The sequence below is a fragment of the Periplaneta americana genome, chromosome 3 (assembly GCF_040183065.1).
Source record: "Periplaneta americana isolate PAMFEO1 chromosome 3, P.americana_PAMFEO1_priV1, whole genome shotgun sequence".
In the NCBI taxonomy this organism is placed as follows: Eukaryota; Metazoa; Arthropoda; class Insecta; order Blattodea; family Blattidae; genus Periplaneta; species Periplaneta americana.
The window spans coordinates 166,539,243-166,562,474 of record NC_091119.1 but is presented as its reverse complement, the minus strand read 5'-3'; the positions used below and the strand labels follow the sequence as shown (position 1 = coordinate 166,562,474).

The 23,232-nt window shown below is 33.9% G+C and overlaps 1 protein-coding gene across 6 annotated transcripts in view; it reads right to left on the bottom strand.

The window, feature by feature from the left end:
• Window positions 1-5,688: 5,688 nt before the first annotated feature.
• The window catches only part of LOC138696824 (uncharacterized), a 60,518-nt gene continuing 42,974 nt past the window's right edge, over window positions 5,689-23,232 (bottom strand). For all 6 annotated transcript variants that reach the window (XR_011331469.1, XM_069822265.1, XM_069822264.1 and 3 more), the window contains one exon: window positions 5,689-21,009. Coding sequence is in view for 5 of the 6 variants with exons in the window: in XM_069822265.1 (XP_069678366.1) it covers window positions 20,908-21,009 (102 nt within the window). In the remaining variant the exon portion in view is untranslated. The remainder of the gene's footprint in view (window positions 21,010-23,232) is intronic.

Sequence of the window (23,232 nt, the reverse complement as noted above, 5' to 3'; positions counted from 1 at the left end):
TGTCTGTCTGTCTGTCTGTCTGTCTATCTATCTATCTATCTATCTATCTATCTATCCATCCATCTATCCAGTTCTCAAAATTACATTCCTGCCCATAACTTAAACCCGTTAGTCATCCTCCTACCTATTCTGACGACCACCCTCCAAATTCATCTAATTAACTAATAATAATAATTACCACAATATATTCTACTCACTATTATTGTTCTTGGTCCATTCTCAGTTCTACTCAATTATTTACTCTCGTTTCCAGACATACGTAACACTTCACTCACACAACACTCGCCACGTAACTAACCTTCTTGCAGTGGCGACTCGTGATATTTTTAATATGTAGGATTGACGATTGATGACCAAGACAGAAATTAATAATAATAATAATAATAATAATAATAATAATAATAATAATAATAATAGAGCATGCAAAATCAATACAAGTAGACTTATTTTAGTGTTCGCGTAGGCTTCCGCGGCTGGTGTACATGGTGTGTGGATAAGCTACAGGGCTTCTACCACGTTGTCTTGGTGTTAGAGAACCTGCGACCTATCACCGCAAGTACTCCCCCATCGAGACTATACGAGCTCGCAGACTATTTCCTTATCCAACAACTGCTCTGAAGATGACCACAACACAGCGGTCGAAACGTCAGCCACTAACACCAAGACAACGCGGTAGAAGCCCTGAAGCTTATCCACACACCAGACTTATTTTAGTCTTTGACTCACCATTCTGGAACTGGCAATTTATTTGTAGTGAAGTTCGATTCTTCTCCCCTTTTTAGTTGCGAAGACGGCTCCTAAACCATTGTACTGCCTGATATTTACCGATGCTCCATCGTCCGTTTGCGCAATTAATTTCTTGCTGCAATTAAATTCTTCTAAATGATCAAATACTTTAGATATTCTTTCGGTTGTCCTGTCATCTTAAAGTCCTGTTAATTCTTGTATTTATTACGGCTTATTTTATTTAGTTTTATGTACCGTAATTCTGTTTTTTATTCATTTTATTTTTTATATTGTATCATTTTAAATTATTTATTATTTCGTTTATTCTATTCTTTTAAAATGCATTTAAGAAGGCTATAAGGATACTTGAAAATTCTTATTGTAGTTTCTGACAGGGTCTCCATCACCCAGAAAGAAGGGTCGTAGTATTAGGATACACGGTCATATCCTCAAACGCGGTTAAAGTCAAGTCATACTCCACCATTCGCACCCTCCCCTGTCCGCTAACTTCACTGCTAGAAAAAACCGTTTGCTATAAGATATTTGGATGGTTCTTCGGAAATTATTCCTGAGTTGTGCAGTGGCAACTCACGACAGAAAGTGGAAGCTTAAAGGAAATTATTATGTCGGGACGCATTAAAAATCAAAATCTGTAATTAAAATGTTTTCTATCCTCAGAGGCACGAAATTAAACTGTAGGATCACCCTCATGGAGGAATTGCAACTGGCTTCTTGGCCACACTCCTAATACCCTCACTCCTTGTCCGTTAGTCTTGATCCTTCCTTATTTCACTTCAACCCTTCACACCAATTGCTTAAGTCGCAATTGTTCTTATTTTTTAACACTCTTATCTTCTCCTTCTCATTAGTTCTCCTCCCTGGCTCCTCCTTCATTTTCAGCTCCTTCACTCTTTTCGGTATTGCTCCCAACAACTGTTTGCTTTGACTTTGCTGTGTTTGCACTTCACTAGCTATCCCACACACTTTCTTATTCTTCGACGTCACATTCTGATTACCATTATCTGACGTCACTACCTTCTTCCTTCCTTTACTTGACCCCTCGCACAGTGTGCAATAACGCAAATCTAGCTGGACAAAATTCATAACTTCTCTGCATTCCGACGGATTGTTATGAAACTTTGTACAGACCTTATAGATAGCACATATTCTTTGTGTACAAACTCTGACTACGATTGTGTAAGAGGAACTACCCCTTTATACGAGGTAGTTTTAGACAAAAATAGCAACTTCCCTCCTATCAAACAGATTTTTTTTTTAATTGTACGGAAGTTACAGGTAGGATATATTTTTTTGTGTATGAACTATATTTACAGTTCCAAAAGAGGAAGTACCCCTTTACAGGGGGTGCATTTACAAAAGATTAACTTTTCTCCTACATATCAGATTTTATGACTTTGTACAGGAGTTACAGGTAGCACATATTTTTTTGTGAACAAATTCTGATTACCGGTACATCTGTATGCTACCTGTAGGCCTAGTAGTTGTACAGAGTTGCATAAAAATATATTATATAGGAGAGAAATTATTAATTTTGTCTAAATGCACCACTACAAAGAGGCAATTCCTCTTATAAAACATAATCAGACTTTGTAGACAAAAAAATATATTTCACCTGAAACTTCTTCATAAAGTTTCATAAAAATCTGTTAGAGAGGAGAGAATTTATTAGTTTTGTTTAAATGCATCCCTAATAGGAGTAGTTCCACTTATGGAACCGTAAATATAGTTCGTGCACAAAAAATGTATTCTACCTGTACTTTCCATACAATGTATCGTAAAAATATTTTACATAGAAGAGAAGTTATTAATTAAATGCACCCACTATAAAGGGGTAGTTTTTCTTGTGCAAACATAATCAGAGTTTGTACACAAATCACATGTGCCACCTGTAAGTCATGTACAAAGTTTCGTAACAATGCGTTAGACTGCAGAGAAGTTACTAATTTATTCAGCTAATGATTTGCATTCTGATTCACTGTGCGTTTGTTAAGGTTGGATAAAAATGTGTCCAATGTATTTTTAAACTGATATTCCATATCATGTGAATAATATTATACGCCTAAAACACTCTCACAGTGATTAAAAACTTCCTTAATTAGTGATACTTTTATGCTGTTAAGTCAAACATGGAAGTTACCATACGTCCCACCACTTGAAAAAAAAATTAATTACTGATAAATGCACAAGAACGCGCAAACTTTGAAACAAGGATTCAATACTCTAAATGATGCTGTATTAAATGATAAAAGAATTGTTGTAACCGGACGTGACCGGTTATACTAAAACTCACATTATATTTGGAGAACTTTAAAAACATAAATTTTTCAATTGTAATATTTAAACTCCACTGTAAGAAGGAAAATACTTTATAAACTTGTAATTGAAGTTACATTAGTAAGAACGTACCTATTATGAACAAATTCCATGTTTCAGAACACAATAAATCACTAAAAATTGGCTCTTTTTCACCCACAGAGTAAGCCTCTTTTTCTACGACTGAACTAGAGCTAGAAGTGTTAGGAAGAACTCAAAGTTCATACCCTTCTAAATATAGTTTTCCGCTGATAAATCAGTAAAAGCTATTACTCACAACATTCTTCAAATATTAAAGAACACAAATTCACATTCACCTGTACTTAACAAGTCGAAATTTGATTGTTGTCCGCCTGGATTGGGAAAATTGCACACTGTGCCGCAGATGCTTTCTTGCTATCTGCCATCACTGATGCGAACATTGCATTTCGTATACTCCCGATCGTTGCCCTTCTTGAACTGCAGCATAAAGTTGAGTAATATGAACTATTACACAAATGTGAAACTTTAACTTTGTGAAGAATGGAATTGTTGTAAAATGTGTAAAACATATTAGGAAGAATGTGTTATCCACATCACGGTGATTCTTTTCTATGTCACAGATGCTGAGCGATTCATCCAGTAAGCGAGCTTAATAAGAAATGGATAGTGGTGTAGAGGACTCAGCCCACAACACACGAGTGAGTTAATTTTGGTTACTGGTAATATTCTTAACAGTTTTAAAGTGACATAAATGGGAGTAGTAGGTGGTGGGATTAGCAAAATGGATGGATAATATAAAATGATGTGAGCTTATTGTAAGAAGTCTAAAATGAATGTATGACCAGTATATATTGTAACAATGTTTAACTTCCCATGATCAAACAAGCTTAAAAACAAAAGAATGAGTAGAAATTATAAAGCTGAACACTTTTCACAGATTACTAAAGATTTTTACACGTGTGATAGCAACAGAAACACTGAATAACGGAACTGGGACAGTGACTATGTTGAAAAATTGAATAGGCACTACAATTTACCTGAAATGCAATTTGAGTGAGTTTAATTTTACAATGTAAACCAGGTACGATAAAATTTAACACAAGAAAGTCATATAATACATATTCCGAAAAAAAGTTTTGAATGTCCTGTGTTTTGACAGTGTTGCAGAGAATCCTGAATAAATAGTTTTGTTCTTAATGGTTTGCTTTAATTTTTTATCCAAGAAGTTCTAAGTAGTCTGTGGTTCTCATGGGGGCTCCATAAATTTAGTTGGTTGCTTTGAACCATTTTTTCTCGAAAAACGTTGATATATTTCAGTCAAAATGTCTCTGGTGTAGAAAGCAAATGCAAACCATTGAAACTTGTCTAATTCGATTAATTATTTTAACGATCACTTCAACTTGGAATTAATCAAGTTCGACTGTATAAAAATAATAACATATTAAAACATTTTTAGAACTATATAAGAATACTATACTTTGTTGTTTTCATAAACGTTTGTTGCTACTGTTGTTTTCATAATACGATTTTGTAATTGATTTGTGAATTATCTAGTACGTGGTACCTAAGTCATAGCATAGGATAGAAAGAGTTACCAAGGTACCAGTACCAGAAATTCAGGTGCCACAGTAATTAAAATGGACTTTAATAACTATAATAATAACAACACTAATAATACATAACTTTAAAACCGAATATGTTATTATTGATAAAAATATTTAAAAATAATTAGTATATCAACGAGAAATTTCCCTCCCTCTATATTTTTATCAATTCGAACACTGGATAAGCGGATTGGCCGATTGATAGAAACAATCCAATGTATCAACAATGTATTGCTCCAAACAGTCGACTGTTGTAAAATGTCCTTGAAGGGATTATAAAGAATGGACACTGATCGAATTTTCCTGTGTTTTTGTTTCTCTGTGCGCCGGCGTTTAGTTTCACTTTCAAGCACTAGAGGTTAGTGTAGTCGAGCATACACTAAGATAATAATTGGGTATAGAGTTGAGACACTGGATCCAAACATTGCCTACCTTATTGCATAATCCAGTGATGCTTTGCTTCAAATAAATTCAAGTTAACAGCTTTTCCTTATTTCACAGTGACGAACTAGTTGTAATAATATTTTTTTATATTTCAGATATAATAAATTTTATTATAAAATAATAAAATACATTATCAAATTAAGTATCAAATTCGTTTAATATTTTTATATAATATAGGTATATGGTTTTACTTCTCATAAGAGTTTTGTTTTTCCATTTTCAGTGCTATCAAATCATTACATATTTTAATTGTTGTTGGGGTCAATGTCTCAACTCTCATTATAAAGGAACTCTAGTCTAGACATTACAGTTAATGACGGATTTATTATTTTATGGATCCAATTTATTGCATTTGAGTACATAATGTACCTAGATGTATTAATTATATGTGTTATATTTCCGCTGTGTCGACTGCTAGCTGGTGTGATGTCAGTGCCAACTCTAGGGAGAAAGCAGAATCTCACGCTCTAGCTGGCTTGAAGGTCATTGAAATCAGTCCGGCTACATCAAAGGTACCGATGCGAAGTGTCCATTCTTTATAATCCCTATTCGCTGGTGTCACTACAAATAAAACTTAAGATAGAAAAAAAGATTCATGTCAAAAGTAAAATTTTATTGCCAGAACACACGTGATGGAATAAATACAACATGAATGTAAATTTGAAATAAATTAAAGAATTACATACTGGTGCAGAATACATTTGTAACATAATACAATTGGTTACCTACTAATGGATATATCAAATACAACAGAAGCAGGAGTATACAATAAAACCAACTTTGTTACAGAAACAAAGCCATATTTTATGCTTTATAATAACTCATAATCAGACAAAACAAGTTCAGCAGTGCCATCACTCTGGATAGATTCAAAAGCAGTCTTAAACATTAGCACAATTATGATGCTAAGTAGAGAAAGACAGAGGGAGATGGGCTTAGAGAGCTAGCTGTCTTGTCTTGTAAGAAAATAACAAATCACACACTGTATAATTCTCGCTGCAACCAATGTTTATCATTACATTTGAAGAGCACAGAGGAAGAACATGATAAGTCCAAAATTATCAATTTTCTGTTTTAGATGTCGTGTAATAGCTCAGGCAGTGTAGATTTGTGTAGTTTCGTGGTACAGAATAACAACCTCATTAGTCCAAAGAAATCTGAAGAACAATAACCCGAAGACAATCGAATATAATGGGTCTTGAAACTTTTAAATTGTTCTCCTGTAAAAATAATAAAACGTGACTTCTCAGGTTTTTTCCCCTGTACTCTTCATTTGCAAACGACATTAATATTTTGTCAGTTTCCTAATGCCAATATTTGCCTTTTGTCCATTAAAATAATTCTGAATACAGAATGATGTTTACACTGAAACTAATCAATGAATGCGCTCTCGTTTCTGTTTCCACACATAGAGAGATAGAAAGTTGTTTAACCCTTCAGTGGTCGCGTGGATTACAATAGTGATCCAGTACTTTAATTTTGATTGGTGATTCGAGCTGACAGCACTCATCGTATCAGGGTACTTTTTTTTTGTATATTTCTCTATCCTTTTCAGTTTTTTGTCATTGTAATTGACAAGTGTTAAGCAAGAGATTTCTTAGTGCGTAATTAAGGGGAGTGGGTAGTGATGCCATTGTGATTAAAGGATTTCAGTACAAAAGTTGAGTTCAATATTTGTAAGTTTTTAGTGTTTAGAGTGAAATAAAAATTTCTATGGTTATACATCCAATCATCCTGAATTCGGTGGTATAAAAGACAGCTAATTAGTTTCGTATCCAAATGCAAAAAAAAAAAAAAAAAAAAGGCACTGATTGTTAACCTGTTTTCCCACTTTCCTAAATGTACCACAATCTTCACTCATATAGCTTGTATTTTTTTAATTTATCAAGTAATGTATATTGTAAATTCTAGAGCAAAATTTAGTTAAGTATTTCACTCTTAGTGAAACCGGAAAAATATTGAAATTTGATTAACAATTTTTGCCATTTTTTCAATGCATATATATTTTTATTTTCTTCGCGTTATGTGTGCGATATTCTTAAACCTGTAGGTCTACTTTGTAGAACACAGGCTGCAGAAAACACTATAAAAATTATATGTAAATTGATTCAGTAGTTTCAGAGAAAAAATGCACTAAAGTTTGAAAAATATTAACTTACAGAAAACTGCATTTTAAAAAAAAGGAGGATCTATGAATTACATGCAGCGCCAGAGATACCCCTCCCAACAATACATTGTTTTAAAGAGCGAGTTTTATACTTTTTTAAAATACAAAATAAAAAAAAAATCGGATTTTTGACCCCTAATGGCTACCCGGTTCCCTTAAGTTTGTTTATTCTTAGATTACAATTTATATTCCGTGCGAATATTGTCAGTTCCTAAATTTATGTTTTTATAGCATTTATTATACCGGTAATATGTATTTGTGCAAACTGCTGTGTAAATATTGAAAATGAATAATAATTAGACTCTGTTAATGTATAAGCATGAATAATTAACAAGAAAAGATAGAAAAAAATGAAATAAATAAAATTAGTACTAAAATTACACTTAAAAATAACCTAAAATATGGAATACATCTGCGATCACTAACATTGAATTTGAGCACACAACCACTGGAGGGTTAATAGAAAAAAAAACCGTCTTGGTACGAAAAGAATGAGAGATAGCAAGCAACTATGTAATTGCCATAAGTCGTTGATGGATTCAAATGTAAGCAAGTTAGAAAAAAAAAGCAGGACTCGGAAATTAAACATTATAATAAACTGGCTACTTTCTGTTTATTTATTTTATTTATTTAGTAATTTATTTCTAAAAAAAAAGACTCAGAAATTAAACATTATAATAAACTGGCTAATTTTTATTTATTTTATTTATTTAGTAGATTTATTTTTATTGGCAGAGTTAAGGCCATAAAGCCTTCTCTTCCACTCAACCAGGCACTATAAAAAGATTTCCAATAGTTGTACATTTATATAGGCCTACAATTTTAAGATTAGGTAATATACAATTTTTCATATAAAATATACATTTATCTTAAAATCTTTGGTCAAAATTATTAAAGAGAATTACTGGCACTTCATTTCTTTTGGCAATATTTAATTTGTTTTAGGAACTCTGCTTCATCTTTACAAGCAGTATAATACTGAAACATCTTCCCTGAGTAAGGACACTTGTCTATTTTCTTATAACAGTAAGGAAATGGACCCTGAGAATTTGTCATGATTTGCTCGTCACATGTTTGATTTGTCACTCATTGCACTTTCGTCACAGGATTGTACATCAGATAAGTATACTTTTGCCATGGATAATTCATCACATAAAACTTTTGTTATAGGAATATGTCACATGATAACACTTTTCGTAACATTTTCATGGTTTTTATTAAATTTGTTAGAACTGCAAAACATTTTTTGGCCGAGTTATTTGAATTATAGAGGACGAAACCAGATTAACAAAAACTAAATGTGGATTGACAAACTTATTTACGAAGACTATATGGTATTGTGATGCACTGTGAGCTATGTAATATATAGGATACGTCTGTGCTATTTACTTCACATGATAAAAACAAAGGCACATGATAAAAACAAAAGCATATTTAAAGGATCTTACTAGAATTCAGATCAGGCTCCTGACTGGGGGAATGGGGGAGAATACATGCAACAAGGTAATTTATAGTCAGTATGGATGGCAGCTAGAATATTGGTAGAGTCTCCATCAAATATTATTCAACATCTCTCAAGAATCTCGATTATAGCAGCAATTAAATTTTCTGAAACAGAATTTGTTCAATGAATTCTCCAGAAAAGTCGACAAGAAAATATATTTCCTGAATCAAGAATCCTGGAAGAACTGGAAATTATTGTTGCCAAATATACCGGAACTCTAAAGATGAAACCGTTTACTTTTCTTCATCCAGAACATAAAATAATTATATTTGCAACATACAAATTTAAAATACAACAGTCAAATTACTGCATAATGAATGGAATGTTCAAGTCTGTGTCAATAATGTTTCTACAGCTCTATACCAGTCATATAAATATTCAAAGGATGTAGTGCCCAGGCACTTTTGCTCTTAATAGATAGGAGGAAGAAGCTTCGACAACATAATTTTTAAGATATTGAAAAAAAGTTAATAGCCACTTAAATAGTGTTTTAAAGGCAAACTATGATTTGAGATACGAGCCACTTTGCGTAACACAACTGTAGTTGGATATGTTTCATTTTACGAAGGCTTTTTGAGTGCGTCTCCAAATACAGTAAAATCTCTTGCTTATAAAAATTCTCCATGTTTAATGCTTTTTACGGTCTCTTGGTCCATTCTATACGATATATTATTCCCCTTATATAATGCTCCCTCTTCCAATACTTTCCCGTCTATAAGATTCTTTTTCACCAGTCCCAGGTGAAAATTCGGCTGTAGCTCATAGCCCATAATCAATGTAAAATCAGGTATTTTACGTAAAAAAAATTGGACAGAAGGATCTGAAAAATATGATTATAGTCTCAATATTAATATTCCTATTAAGCCAATTATATAAGATCAATTTTTAGGGCATTTTTAAGAGCATTTTTGAAAGATTTTTAGTTCATAAATGCATTGTTTTTAGGACATTTTTTCATGATTTATAGGTTATCAAAATCCTAGTCCTATACATCACACTGAACCGTTGTTCGGTAAACACTATTGAAATAATGAATACTGAAATAAGAGTGATGGTGAAATGGAGGGAAACGGGAGAACCCCGAGAATAACCGTCAGGAACCCATCGTAAATACGACCCTGCCATCACCGGGATTCGAACCCAGATCTGTAGCCATCATAAGCCAGTGTGCTTGTGAATTGAGCTACCAAGGTGGCAAGTAAGGGCTGTTGGTTTATTACTAGAATTAGCTATACAATGAAAATAGTATAGTTTTATTCAAAGTATAAAGAATCTGGATCTCTAACAATATTATCTGTACTAATAATAAATCTGTAGCCGAAATTTTTCTGGTAATTTTCGATTTTCCAAAAATAATTGGTCCTAACAACCCTGAAACCGAAAATCGCTTTTTTGAAATTTTTGTTTGTATGTCTGTCTGTCTGTCTGTCTGTATGTTTGTTTGTTACCTTTTCACGCGATAATGGCTGAACGGATTTCGATGAAAATTGGAATATAAATTAAGTTCGTTGTAACTTAGATTTTAGGCTATATGGCATTCAAAATACATTATTTAAAAGGGGGGTTATAAGGGGACCTGAATTAAATAAATCGAAATATCTCTCGTATTATTGATTTTTGTGAAAAATGTTACATAACAAAAGTTTCTTTAAAAATCATTTGCTATAAGTTTTATTCTTTGAAAAATTTTGATAGGACTGATATTTAATGAGATAAATGAGTTTTAAAATTAAAATAACTGCCATCTAAGGCCGTGTAACGAAATAAAAAACAAATGACTTGGTCTATAAGGGGCCTTGGACAACAACAATCGAAAGCTATGAAAGATAGCGTACAGAGAATGTTTCTGTGTTTGTATGAAGTAATATCGGAAGCTAAATTAACCGATTTGTATAATTAATTATTATTTCACCATTGGTGGAAAGTGTAGTTTCTCTAGATGGACATAATACTATAATGTTATTACAGTAACTTCTGATATAATAATATATAATATAATATAATATAAAATATAATATAATATAATATAATATAATATAATATAATATAATATAATATAATATAATATAATATAATATAATATAATATAATATAATATAATTTAAGTTATTTGAAGTGTTCAGAACCATAGTGGGCCAAGCGCCATTTACTGAATACGTAGAAAACAAGAGTTAAAATTAAGTTATTACCATAATTCAATGGAAACATATAGCAAGTAAAATACGAGGCGTGTTCTTAAAGTAAGTTCCATTTTCAATCATAGATGTCGCATCGCTGCAATCGTTATTTTGCACATACGTGTTTTCTTCTTCAGTCCTCAGGCAAGCTGTGCATCCAGTTTCAGAGCTTCAGTCCGTGTGTGTGTGGTTAGTTGTGATCAGTTGAAATGTTTAAAGTGATCGAGCACCCCGCCTTCTGTGAGATGCGGTCTGTTATCCGTTTTTTGAATGCGAGAAACATCAAACCAGCTGACATTCATCATCAACTTTGTGAGGTGTATGGTGATGATGCCATTAGTGATGGAATGATCAGGAGATGGGTTAGAAAGTTCAACGAGGGCCGCGTCTCTGTGCATGACGAGCAACATACTGGTCGGCCATCTTTGATCAATGACGATTTGGTGCGTGCTCTTGATGAAAAAATTTATGAGGACAGGAGGTTCACAATTTCTTCGCTTTCCTTGAATTTTCCACAAATGTTGCGGAGTGGTTCGCAGGCGGGTGAATTCTACAATGAGGGGATAGAAAGACTTGTGCCACGACTCGATAAATGCCTCAATAATGGTGGAGATTATGGTGAGAAGTAATCGAAGTGTGGGGAATACAATGCTACAAAAATGGTTTGTAAATATTTTCCCGTTTACTTTCTACACCTTTTGGAACTTACTTTAAGAACACGCCTCGTAAAGTATACACATTAAATCTAAATGATGTCAATGTTCACTAAACTATGGTTGCATTTAATAACAATTAAGAAACATGTTAAAGGAATTGTCATTGCACCAAATGAGTGCTTTCTGGACAAAATGATCGCATTTTAATTATTTAAATACAATTTAAATTAAGTAACATATTAAACAATTTATCCTTCTATCAAACACGAATGTTCCCTGGATCAAACGTCCTATTTTAATTATGTAATTACTTTATATTTATTTCTAAGAGGTGCAGCGGAGCGCACGGGTACAGCTAGTAATAAAAAAAAAACTAGCAAAAACTTGTATTGTGAAGAATTTGGTGTTGTGACATATTGTTCTTATGTGATAAGTTCTGTGACGAACTGTGACAAACCATTAGTGACTATAAGAACTAGAACCGTGAGTAAATGCAACAGTTTAGGTTAGTTTTTAGATTACTGCATTAAGTAATTCAATATATTAGTCTTCACAGACATTTATGCTGGAACAAGGAAACTTCTTTATGTAAAATTTTATAGAAGGATTTAATGTTCTAACAGGCAGAAAAGTAATCTTGACTAGATTTCATTATATATCAATTAAAAACATGGTATGTAAAATACATAATTTTGGGTCTCTTTCACATAAATATAAAATTTATTAAGTACGGTAATAAATGCCACATAATAAAAGGGGAGAATCAGCTACTGTCTCCTGTTTTATACAGTACTGTTTCCTTAAATGTGTGTAATTTAGAAAACAAATCAGTACAGTACTACAGCACGATTAATTCTTCATGGCTATTTGTTATGCTTGCATAATTTGTCAAAAGGGACAGCCAGGAAGAAATAATGGCATTTTACAATAATTACATAAAAATTGAACATAAATTAAATATAAAAAACACAACCAGATATGTATAAAATTAAATTAAGCATAAAAAAACAATTTTCCAAATATAATAAAATTACTAAAGCTATATTGTAATTAGTAATTACAGTAAAATCTCGATATAGCACAGACAAAAAATAAATAAATATATATTTATTTATTTATCAGTAAATATCAGTTTTGTTAAGTTCTTTTACTTCCGTGGTCAGAATTTTTTCTCACAGCATATTCGTAATGTAGAACAATAAATTGTATGCAACCCCCTTGAAATTCTCATGTATAGACTTACTGTGAATTAATCATAGGCCTAATGTACCTTGAGAATTAAAGATAATGTTTAACTACTGCATTTTGTGTTGCATGCGAGCAAAGGCATGTAAAAGTTTTTGATGTGTAACATCTATATCCGAGCTACATTAATACGAAAAAAAATTATAAAATAAAAAATTTGGTGGAACGATTTATTACATCATATGCGATAAACTCAACAATGTGAACAAGTCCATTCCTATTATTCGGTTGAGAAGCTTTTGTCATCTAGTCTGTTGTCAAAAAATCTGAAAGTTAGAATTTATATATTACGGTTGTTCTGTATGGTTGTAAAACTTGGACTCTCACTTCGAGAGAGGAACAGAGATTAAGGGTGTTTGAGAATAAGGTTCATAGGAAAATATTTGGGGCTAAGGAGAATGGAGAAAGTTACACAATGTAGAACTGCACGTATTGTATTCTTCACCTGACATAATTAGGAACATTAAATCCAGACGTTTGAGATGGGCAGGGCATGTAGCACCTATGGGCGAATCCAGAAATGCATATAGAGTGTTAGTGGGGAGACTGACACGTAGATGGGAGGATAGTATTAAAATGGATTTGAAGGAGGTGGGATATGATGGTAGGGACTGTATTAATCTTGCTCAGGATAGGGACCGATGGCGGGCTTCTGTGAGGGCAGCAATGAACCTCCGGGTTCCTTAAAAGTCATAAATAAGTAAGTAAATTATTGGATTGACTATCACTCATAGCATATTCTATTTCATTTATAGGTGTTACACACAATCATAGGAATTTTGTCAAATCTCCTCTCACCTTTTATGTGGATATTTGAATGTGCTATAATGAGGGAATGATGTATGTCCCCTGACAGCCGTGTTATATCGGGCTTTTACTGTATTATAATTACAGATTCAGCACCAAAATTAATAAAATAATCAATTTCATAAAAACAGACATTTTCTCTTCACAAGATTAATATGGCTTGGCCATGTCAAAAAAATGGAAAACTATAGAACCACAAGATTAGGCCTGGAACAGAGAGTAAATGGAAAGAGACCAAGGGGAAGATCAAGATCAAAATGGACAGATTGAATAATGGAAGGCATGGAAAGAAGGAGAGGAAGAACAAAGTATGAGATCTGGAACAATAGGGACGAATGGAGATTCTTCATACATTGACCTGAAGCAGAGGTCTGCATCGGCTAGATTTAGTTGGGTAAAGCGACAGCCCAACTAAGTCAGGATCCTACTAAAATGGGTCTATACCAGTGGCGGTTCCTCGGGGCAGGAAAGGGAGGAACGTCCTCCTCACATGTTTCTTGTTTTGAAAGTAAATACCAAATAAAATATGTGCCTTGAAATTCGAGGAAGATTCGATAAATAATTTTTAAGTTCTCAGCTTTAAGAAAACCTCAATTGATCGAATTTTAAACGACTCGGGTTTATGTGCTGCTAGAAAACTGTGAGCAAGATGCGAGATTGTTTGTGTGGAGGAAAGTCAATCCTTTCCTCCTTAACTACAGTTAATACACATAGACAACAGTGCACTAGCGGCCAGAGAAAGAAGCAGAGTTTTACAGTAAGTGAATGAACGGTTAGGGAGGAGATCCTCCTCTGAAGCAGCACATGGGCTACCGCTGCCATCTAACGATGTAGCATTCAACCAGACCATAATACATCTAGGAGGAGCACAATAAAAACAGTTTTAACGCAAAGCTATGAAAAATACCATATAAACTTTTTTTTAAAATTATAAATCACAAATATTATTCATTGCACTTTAGATAACCTGCTGTTCATGTTTTTAAACTTTCAAGGATATTTGAAAGTTAAAGTTGGGTTTATATAAAACAAAGAGGAAGTAGTTCTACGTTAGTATAGCAGATCTTTTTGGCCCCTGAAATTCACTTTCATTCATTGTCTACTAGATAGGGCAACAGCCAAGTTGTCAGTTTGTACAAATATATTTCAAATTGAAAGTAGGTACTCCAAACTGCATTATTTTTAATATAAAAAATTAATCGGCCACTGCTTTGAACAATAATGGTAGTATGACTTTACAAGAACTGACATTCTTCAAAAGCATGTGATACTGAACTTGTATAATGTGTATGTGGCAACACAAACCTCGTGGGTGGGTGCAGTGTTCTCGCTTTCCTCAGATTATTTCCCATTTCCGTAAAACGGTTCTGGTTACGTGTTAGTAGCTATAGTCTCTTCCAACACGTGTGATGCTGTAGTGTGCTCGAAAAATGCTGCGAGGTTGTGAATTTCCTTGTAATTGTTAATGTGTGCAATTATTCAACAATGAATGGAAGTGAAAATATATTATATTATGGAAAATTTAGGAAACTCAGTTTACTAGAACAGATTACTGCTATACAGAAGGGAAGACCAATCCCAACACTACCTGGTCTTACATATATACATGTAGGCTAATTTTTAGCATGTTTCATTCAAGAAGGTGTCATTTCGTGCTGTTAACTTCTTTCCTCCTTTTAAGAAATACGCAGGAGCCGCCACTGGTCTATACCTGACTGAATATGCACTATACCTGACTGGATATGCACAAGTCTGAACCCGTCTGAATTCTGACACTCGACTTCAAATCCGATTCAAGCATGCTGCATTCTGCGAACATGACTGTTGACAAATTATTTCACATTGCTGCATTATGATCGTATTAATTTAATATTCCTCCCTCCCCCCATGTAATATCTATACTAATAATAAATCTGTAGCCGAAATTTTTCTGGTAATTTTCGATTTTCCAAAAATAATTGGTCCTAACATATATAATTAACCACCCTGAAACCGAAAATCGCATTTTTTAAATTTTTGTTTGTATGTCTGTCTGTATGTTTGTTACCTTTTCACGCGATAATGGCTGAACCGATTTATATGAAAATTGGAATATAAATTCAGTTCGTTGTAACTTAGATTTTAGGCTATATGGCATTCAAAATACTTTATTTAAAATGGGGGGTTATAAGGGGGTCTGAATTAAATAAATCGAAATATCTCGCTTATTATTGATTTTTGTGAAAAATGTTACATAACAAAAGTTTCTTTAAACATGACTTCCGATAAGTTTTATTCTTTACAAAATTTTGATAGGACTGATATTTAATGAGATGAATGAGTTTTAAAATTAAAATAACGCCATCTAAGACGGTGCAATGAATTAAGAACAAATGACTTCGTCTATAAGGGGCCTTGGACAACAACAATCGAAACAGGGGCCTTGGACATCAACAATCGAAAGCTATTAAACATAGCCTACAGAGAACGTTTCTGTCTTTGTATGAAGTAATATCAGAAGCTAAATTAACCGATTTGTACAATTAATTATTATTTCGGCATTGGAAAGTGTAGTTTATCTAGATGGACATAATGCTATAATGTTATTACAGTAACGTTTGAGTAAATCGAGGACAGGTAAGATTAAAATAGCTTCTTATGCACAGAAAATTTGATAGGCTATTTTGTACATTCGTTTTCTGTATTTTTTTAAATAATATTTATGTACACTCATTTAATCTCAGAGAATTAACGAACAACGAGAGTGTATTGATTTAGTATGCAGTAATATTACGTTAGCTTAGCAATCCATTATTTTATAATTCAAATTTTAACTATGCTCAATTGAATCGTGTTAAAATACATAAAATATATATGCAATAAATGCAATGCAAAAAAAATTGGGTAATGAGCGAAGCAGATTATCTTGCGCTGTTGTAAAAGTTGTTCCCTGGATCAAACGTCCTATTTTAATTATGTAATTACTTTATATTTCTTTCTAACAGGTGCAGCGGAGCGCACAGGTACAGCTAGTTTTAAATATTTTATTAACAATTCTCAAAAGAAAAATTTTAAATGTGAGATAATTATAATACAGATATGCAAAATAACTCCCTGTATTTTGTGATGAACTTCAACCCAGGCAGCCAACTTCACTCCAGTTTATGGTAATATGTGAGACTATTTTCTATATCCTACCTGAGAATAAATTCCATATAGGGATCACTTTAAACTACAAATTTTTATTTTCCAACTTATAGTTGTAACGCAGTACATATATTTTAGCAAAATAAATAACAGTTTTGTCTTTGTCTATTAAAACATAAAACCGATCCCCAAATTTTGCTGTTTACTTATAAACTGGGTTTGGGTGTGCCAACTAATTAATGAATTTAAATACTCTTATAGTCACAATCATGCCATGGTATGAAAGAAAAATTTCACAACCTCGAGCGGGAATCGAACCTGCGACTTCCTGTTTTCCGGTCAGGCGCTCTACCACTGAGCTATCGAGTTCGTCTCACGCCAAAGGCTTGGAATCATCCTTTCATACTGGCGACTCTGTTATAGAGTACTGTCCATAGCGTCTGATCTAGTCAGCACTGCTTATGGCTTGAAAGAAACTTTACAAATGTAATCTTCATCTTACGATGTTTGGTAACGTATACACGTCCGTTGATGTGACATATTAATGAACTATAAGAGTATTTAAATTCATTAATATGTCACATCAACGGACGTGTATAAGCCAACTAATTCTTCAGTTTTAAGTCTTATGAACTGGGTTTGGGTGTGCCAACTAATTCTTCAGTTTTAAGTCTTTCTTGAAGTTCAAAAGGCAGAATCTCAATGGTTCGCAAAGTAAAAACCGAAAAGAAAATGTAGAGGAAACTTTTCAAATAGGTATGTTATTACTTTTGTTCCAGCACTACAATAATTTTGAAAAGTGCAGAGTCATATGCTGAAAAGTGGATGGGATTAAGTCTCTTTGCCATTAAGATTAGATTCATTATATTCAGTATATTTTTGCTTTGGATTCAAATGACGAACCCCTCCCCACCCCTCAAAAAAAGAAAGAGTATATAAAAATAAGATAAATTTACATAACCTAACTTTGTCTCAATTCTGTGAATTTTTTCAAATTATATACGTAAAGGTTAATTTTTTGGTCTTACAGAATTATCTGTTATGGTTACCATTAATTATTAATGGAGAAAAATTCGCTCTGGTACCGGGGATCGAACCTGTGATCCCGAGTTCTACACACTGGGTGCTCTAACCTGGTTGGGTTTTTCCGAGGTTTTCCCCAACGAAAAGGCAAATGCTGGGTAATCTTTTGGCGAATCCTCGGACCTCACCTCATCTCTAGCTCAGTCGGCTAAGGCACTTGCCTGCCGCTCCGGAGTTGCGTTCGGGCGCGGGTTCGATTCCAGTTTGGGCTGATTACCTGGTTGGGTTTTTTCCGAGGTTTTCCCCAACCATAAGGCAAATGTCAGGTAATCTATGGCGAATCCTCGGCCTCATCTCGCCAAATATCATCTTGCTATCACCAATTCCATCGACGCTAAATAACCTCATAGTTGATACAGCGTTGTTAAATAACCAGGTAAAATAAAAAAAATCACCTCATCTCACTACATCTCGCCAAAATATTGTAAAAAATTGCACAAAATTGTAAAAATTGTAGAAAATTACTAAATTGTAAAACTGTATAAATTTGTAAAAATTGTAATTGTAATATTGTAAAATTTTGACATGTTCCACATCTTAAAGCTTCATTGCTCATGTAAGATCTATGGAATAAAATAAATGAATGAATGAGCTATGCTGAGGCTCAATCACCAGCACCGAATCAAATCTTTCTCCATTGGTATTTTCCCTTAGTGGCTTTACTCCATGTTCGACATTCTTTGGTCGGCGGGAAAAGGCACATAAGTAAAAAAATAATTTTTCAGGAGAGACTTTCTTTTTAATTTACTCTTAACTGAATATAAGTATACGGTAATAATGAAATTCATGTGTGTTAAAGTAAGACCCTTTTCAATTTAAAATACAAGAAAACTTATTATTTCAAAAATTAAAAAAATATATTAAACTTATGTGATTAGGTACAAGAGAAAAATCGACTTTTTTTTTTTTTACTTATGTGGCTTTTCCCGCAGACCAAAGAATATTGACACATATATAATAAATCGTCATTGACTTTATCACCTTTTCGAATTATGCCAATTCAAGCAGATCGTGTTCTTGAAAGGATTGGGCTCATTTTAGGATCAAAAACAAGAATGTTTATCTCTTTTATCTAAAGAACAATTTATTACGCATATATCTTCATTGGCTAGGAAATGGAGCTCAACAACATGGAGTTGCAGTGACTACTGATATGCATAGACTTTGCAGAATGAAATGAAAAGTGCAATGTTGCGTAGTTCCGAAGTTTAATGGTGGAATAGGCCCCTTGTCACAATACTGTCGAAAAGTAATTTGCCTGTTCTAAGTGAATGAAGCTGTAGTGAAATCCTGCACCTAGACTTGGTAGACCCAACAGGTCCCTACTGATCTGAGACCCTACTGCAACATGAAGAATACGTGATGTCAAAGCGTGTCTGTACTCTCATGCTGCTTGCGTTATTCATTTGCTAGTAAACGAAATCATATTTGATACATATATGATGTTAACAGTTTAAAGAAACTGTTGTTGAATATGGCCATAAAGTCATGTAATATGCGCTCCTGTACATATATGACGTGTATCGTCTCAAGTGCAGGCAGTAAGGCCGTAACACGATACTACGAGAGGAGTTCGGCCGGCGTCGTGAATCGGGTCCCGGCATAGCTCAGTTGGTTAGAGAGCACTCAGCGCGAACAGCTGAGAGGTCCTGGGTTCGATTCCCGGTGCCGGTACGAATTTTTCTCGTACTTAATGGTATAAAAACAAACTGACTAGTCATACTAGTCGAGCAAAATATAATGAGGTGGGCAAGAACTCATTCTTATTTGATACATATATGATGTTAACAGTTTAAAGAAACTGTTGTTGAATATGGCCATAAAGTCATGTAATATGCGCTCCTGTACATATATGACGTGTATCGTCTCAAGTGCAGGCAGTAAGGCCGTAACACGATACTACGAGAGGAGTTCGGCCGGCGTCGTGAATCGGGTCCTGGCATAGCTCAGTTGGTTAGAGAGCACTCAGCGCGCACAGCTGAGAGGTCCTGGGTTCGATTCCCGGTGCCGGTACGAATTTTTCTCGTACTTAATGGTATGAAATCAGATCAGTCTAAATCTGACCGACACAGACCTCTAACCTGAAGAACTCTCAAGTGATGCTGGATAAGGATGATAATGATTATGTTTTTATTCAGTGTCGAAATTCAACGTGGGTGACAAATGGCAGACAAACTGTACCTGGAGGCCTTTATCAGGGACAGGGTTCTTTTACTCATCGATTTACTTCCCTTCCACAGGAAGGCATGCTGAAGATTTCATCACCTTTTAAAATCCATCATCCTCAGCCGAGACTGAACCCATAAACCTCTGATCACAATTACCATGTTGGTAAGGACAACATCATGGGAAAATAAAACTTAATATACCTCCTGCATGAAAAATTATATGATTTTAAAAAGAGGTAATTGCTCTCTTATTTTAATGTTAAAATTACGTATAACAATCACAATATTTTAAAATGGTGTTTCGTATTAATAAGTTATTAATATGGAGCTTCCAATCTCGAGCACCCCTACTATTCTAAAAACTATGTATGGGAAATCCATCTGCAATTTCCAGTACTCAGGCTGGACTGATGCTGTACGTATCACACAATACCTGTTACGCAGGTGATTCAGCCGATCTTATTGCAGTCCAGTGGGTCTGAGAATGGGATAGACTTCAAATAAGAAATACAGCATGGAACAGCACTTGTTATTAATGAATGTTTTATTAAAATATGTGTAGATTAAAATTTTTGTGAGAATTTCCTGGAGTAAATGTTCCAAACACGCCAATGAAAGAGATTTTATAAAAAGTATAAGAAGATGGACGTCATTTCGAATACCGGTATTTATTGTAATTTAAGGTAAGGTTAAACACTTTGGTTGAATTGAATTACACTCTGAATCCTGTAGTTTAATCGTACGATTGAGGGGTAGTCTCCTTTTGCGTCTTTCACGGTGAAAGAGAGCCTTGTTACCGCAGGCCAAGAGCTAACAAAGGCTGGGAAACAGCTATTACATTACTCTCGAGATTGGAAACTTCATATTTGTTAAAATTCTGACATTCAGTTGGCTCTGTAATGTCTGAAAATAAATATAGCAAACATGCCTATGCCAACACTTGCTGTCCCATATGGACGATTCCTCAAGTAATTAAAAGCTCCAATCTGAAACAAAAGAGCGACAATCAATAGTACTGTTAAACATTACACTATAATACAAGGCAGTTAGACTTTACAATAACATTAAGGGGATATGCACATCCTTTGCTAGTATAAATTTAGTAAAATACAAGAATATGTATGATAAGAACTTTCTTGTGTTAAATTTTAACGTACCTTGTTAACATATTTCGACCTATTTTTGGTCATCTTCGGAGATGGTCGTTGTTGGTCTTGGCGCCTCTTGTTTCCTGTGAGGGTGCGTTCGTAGTGTAGAGTCAAAGAGTGTATGTGTTTTGAAATTGAGTTGTGTGTTGAGAATATCGTTCGGGTGTGTTTTTGTGTGTCTGTATATTTCATATTGTTCTAGTGTGTTGAGTTTTTGGCTTTTTGGTTGGATGTGCAGTATTTCCATGTCTGTGTTGATGTCTCTGTAGGTGTGGTTGGCCTTTGTGATGTGGAGGTGTTTTGTAATTTTGTTATGGCTGTGATGTGTTCTTTGTAACGTGTTTGAAATGATCTGCCTGTCTGTCCTATGTAGAAGTTGTCGCAGGTGTTACATTTGAGTTTGTATACGCCTGTGTGGTTGTATTTGTTTGTTTGTGTCGTTTGTGTGTTGAGATGTTTTTGTAGAGTGTTATTTGTTCTGTATACGATATTGTAGTTTAATTTCTTGAATGAGGTTGCAATTTTATGTGTGTTTTTGTTTTCGTATGTTAGTGTGATGTATTTTTTGTGTTCTTGTGTTAGTGTTGTATTCTTCTGTTTTTGTGGTTTTGTTTTATCTTACGTATTATGTTGTCTATTATGTTAGGGTTGTATCCGTTTTCTTGTGCTATGTATTTGATTGTGTTTAGTTCTTCATTGTAATCCTGTTGGTTCATTGGTATGTTGAGTAGTCTGTGTACCATTGTTCGGAATGCAGCTTGTTTGTGTTGTGTGGGGTGGTTGGATGTGTTGTGTATGTGTGTTGTTGTTATTGTGGGTTTTCTGTGTACTTTGAATGTGTGTTTGTTGTCTACTTTTGTTAAACACCTCCACACATGCAAAACACATCACTAATGCCAACCACACCTACAGAGACATCAACACAGACATGGAAATACTGCACATCCAACCAAAAAGCCAGAAACTCAACACACTAGAACAATATGAAATATACAGACACACGAAAACACACCCCAACGATATTCTCAACACACAATTCAATTTCAGAACACATACATTCTTTGACTCTACACTACAAACGCACCCACACAGGAAACAAGAGGCGCCAAGACCAACAACGACCAGTTCCGAAGATGACCGAGTATAGGTCGAAACATGTTAACAAGGTACGTTAAAATTTAACACAAGAAAGTTCTTATCATACATATTCCGAAGTGATACAGTGTTAAAAGTTGTGTAATCAAGATGTAAAATACAAGATTTAATTTATACACATTCTGATTTAATTTTGCGCTGGAATTTGGTATATAGTGATTAGATGGCACTTCTAGATTAATGAACAATTTTAAAATCCAACGAATTTTCATTGTTATTAAATTGGGGGTTGCAACTTGTGTAGGGAAATTTAGTTTCTCTGATATCTTGTACAATTTTGAATATATTTCAATGCTTTCTTCTCTGTTTAATTTCTAATAAATGTGTTAACAAATCCTCCCCTTAATCAGTTGAATATATAAATAAGAAATTTTTTAGTGAATTTTTTCCATGAATTGTAAAATTTATTTCTTTCTTTACATAAAGAATTGTTAATGAAAAAGAACTTGAAATGATAAAATAGTGCTAAAAGCAGGGCTTGTTCTCCAGTATGAAATACACTTGCATGCAAAATTTCATAAATGCATCCAAAAAAAATGTGAATGTTATAATGAAAACAGATTTTGAAAATTTAACTCTTGATGTACCAATGTCACCTATAGGTGACGCTCCCTAAAAAGCTGTCCAAAATTACCAATAAGTATATTTAAATATAAATCACCGTCGACAATGCCTTAATAGACATCTGGTAACTGAAATTCAACCATTTTTGGCTACTAGCTCGTAAATCTGCAGCAGTAGAGAAGAAAACATCAGTGTGGATGCAGAAGAATCTCAACTTTGTGCGCACTTCACATAATGGCTTGTGAAAATAGAACTAAGAGTTAAGTAGTTTTATTTTTGTTTCCGTAGGCTATATACATTACTAAACTATTGATATTTTATATGCAATTTTCATAAACAGGT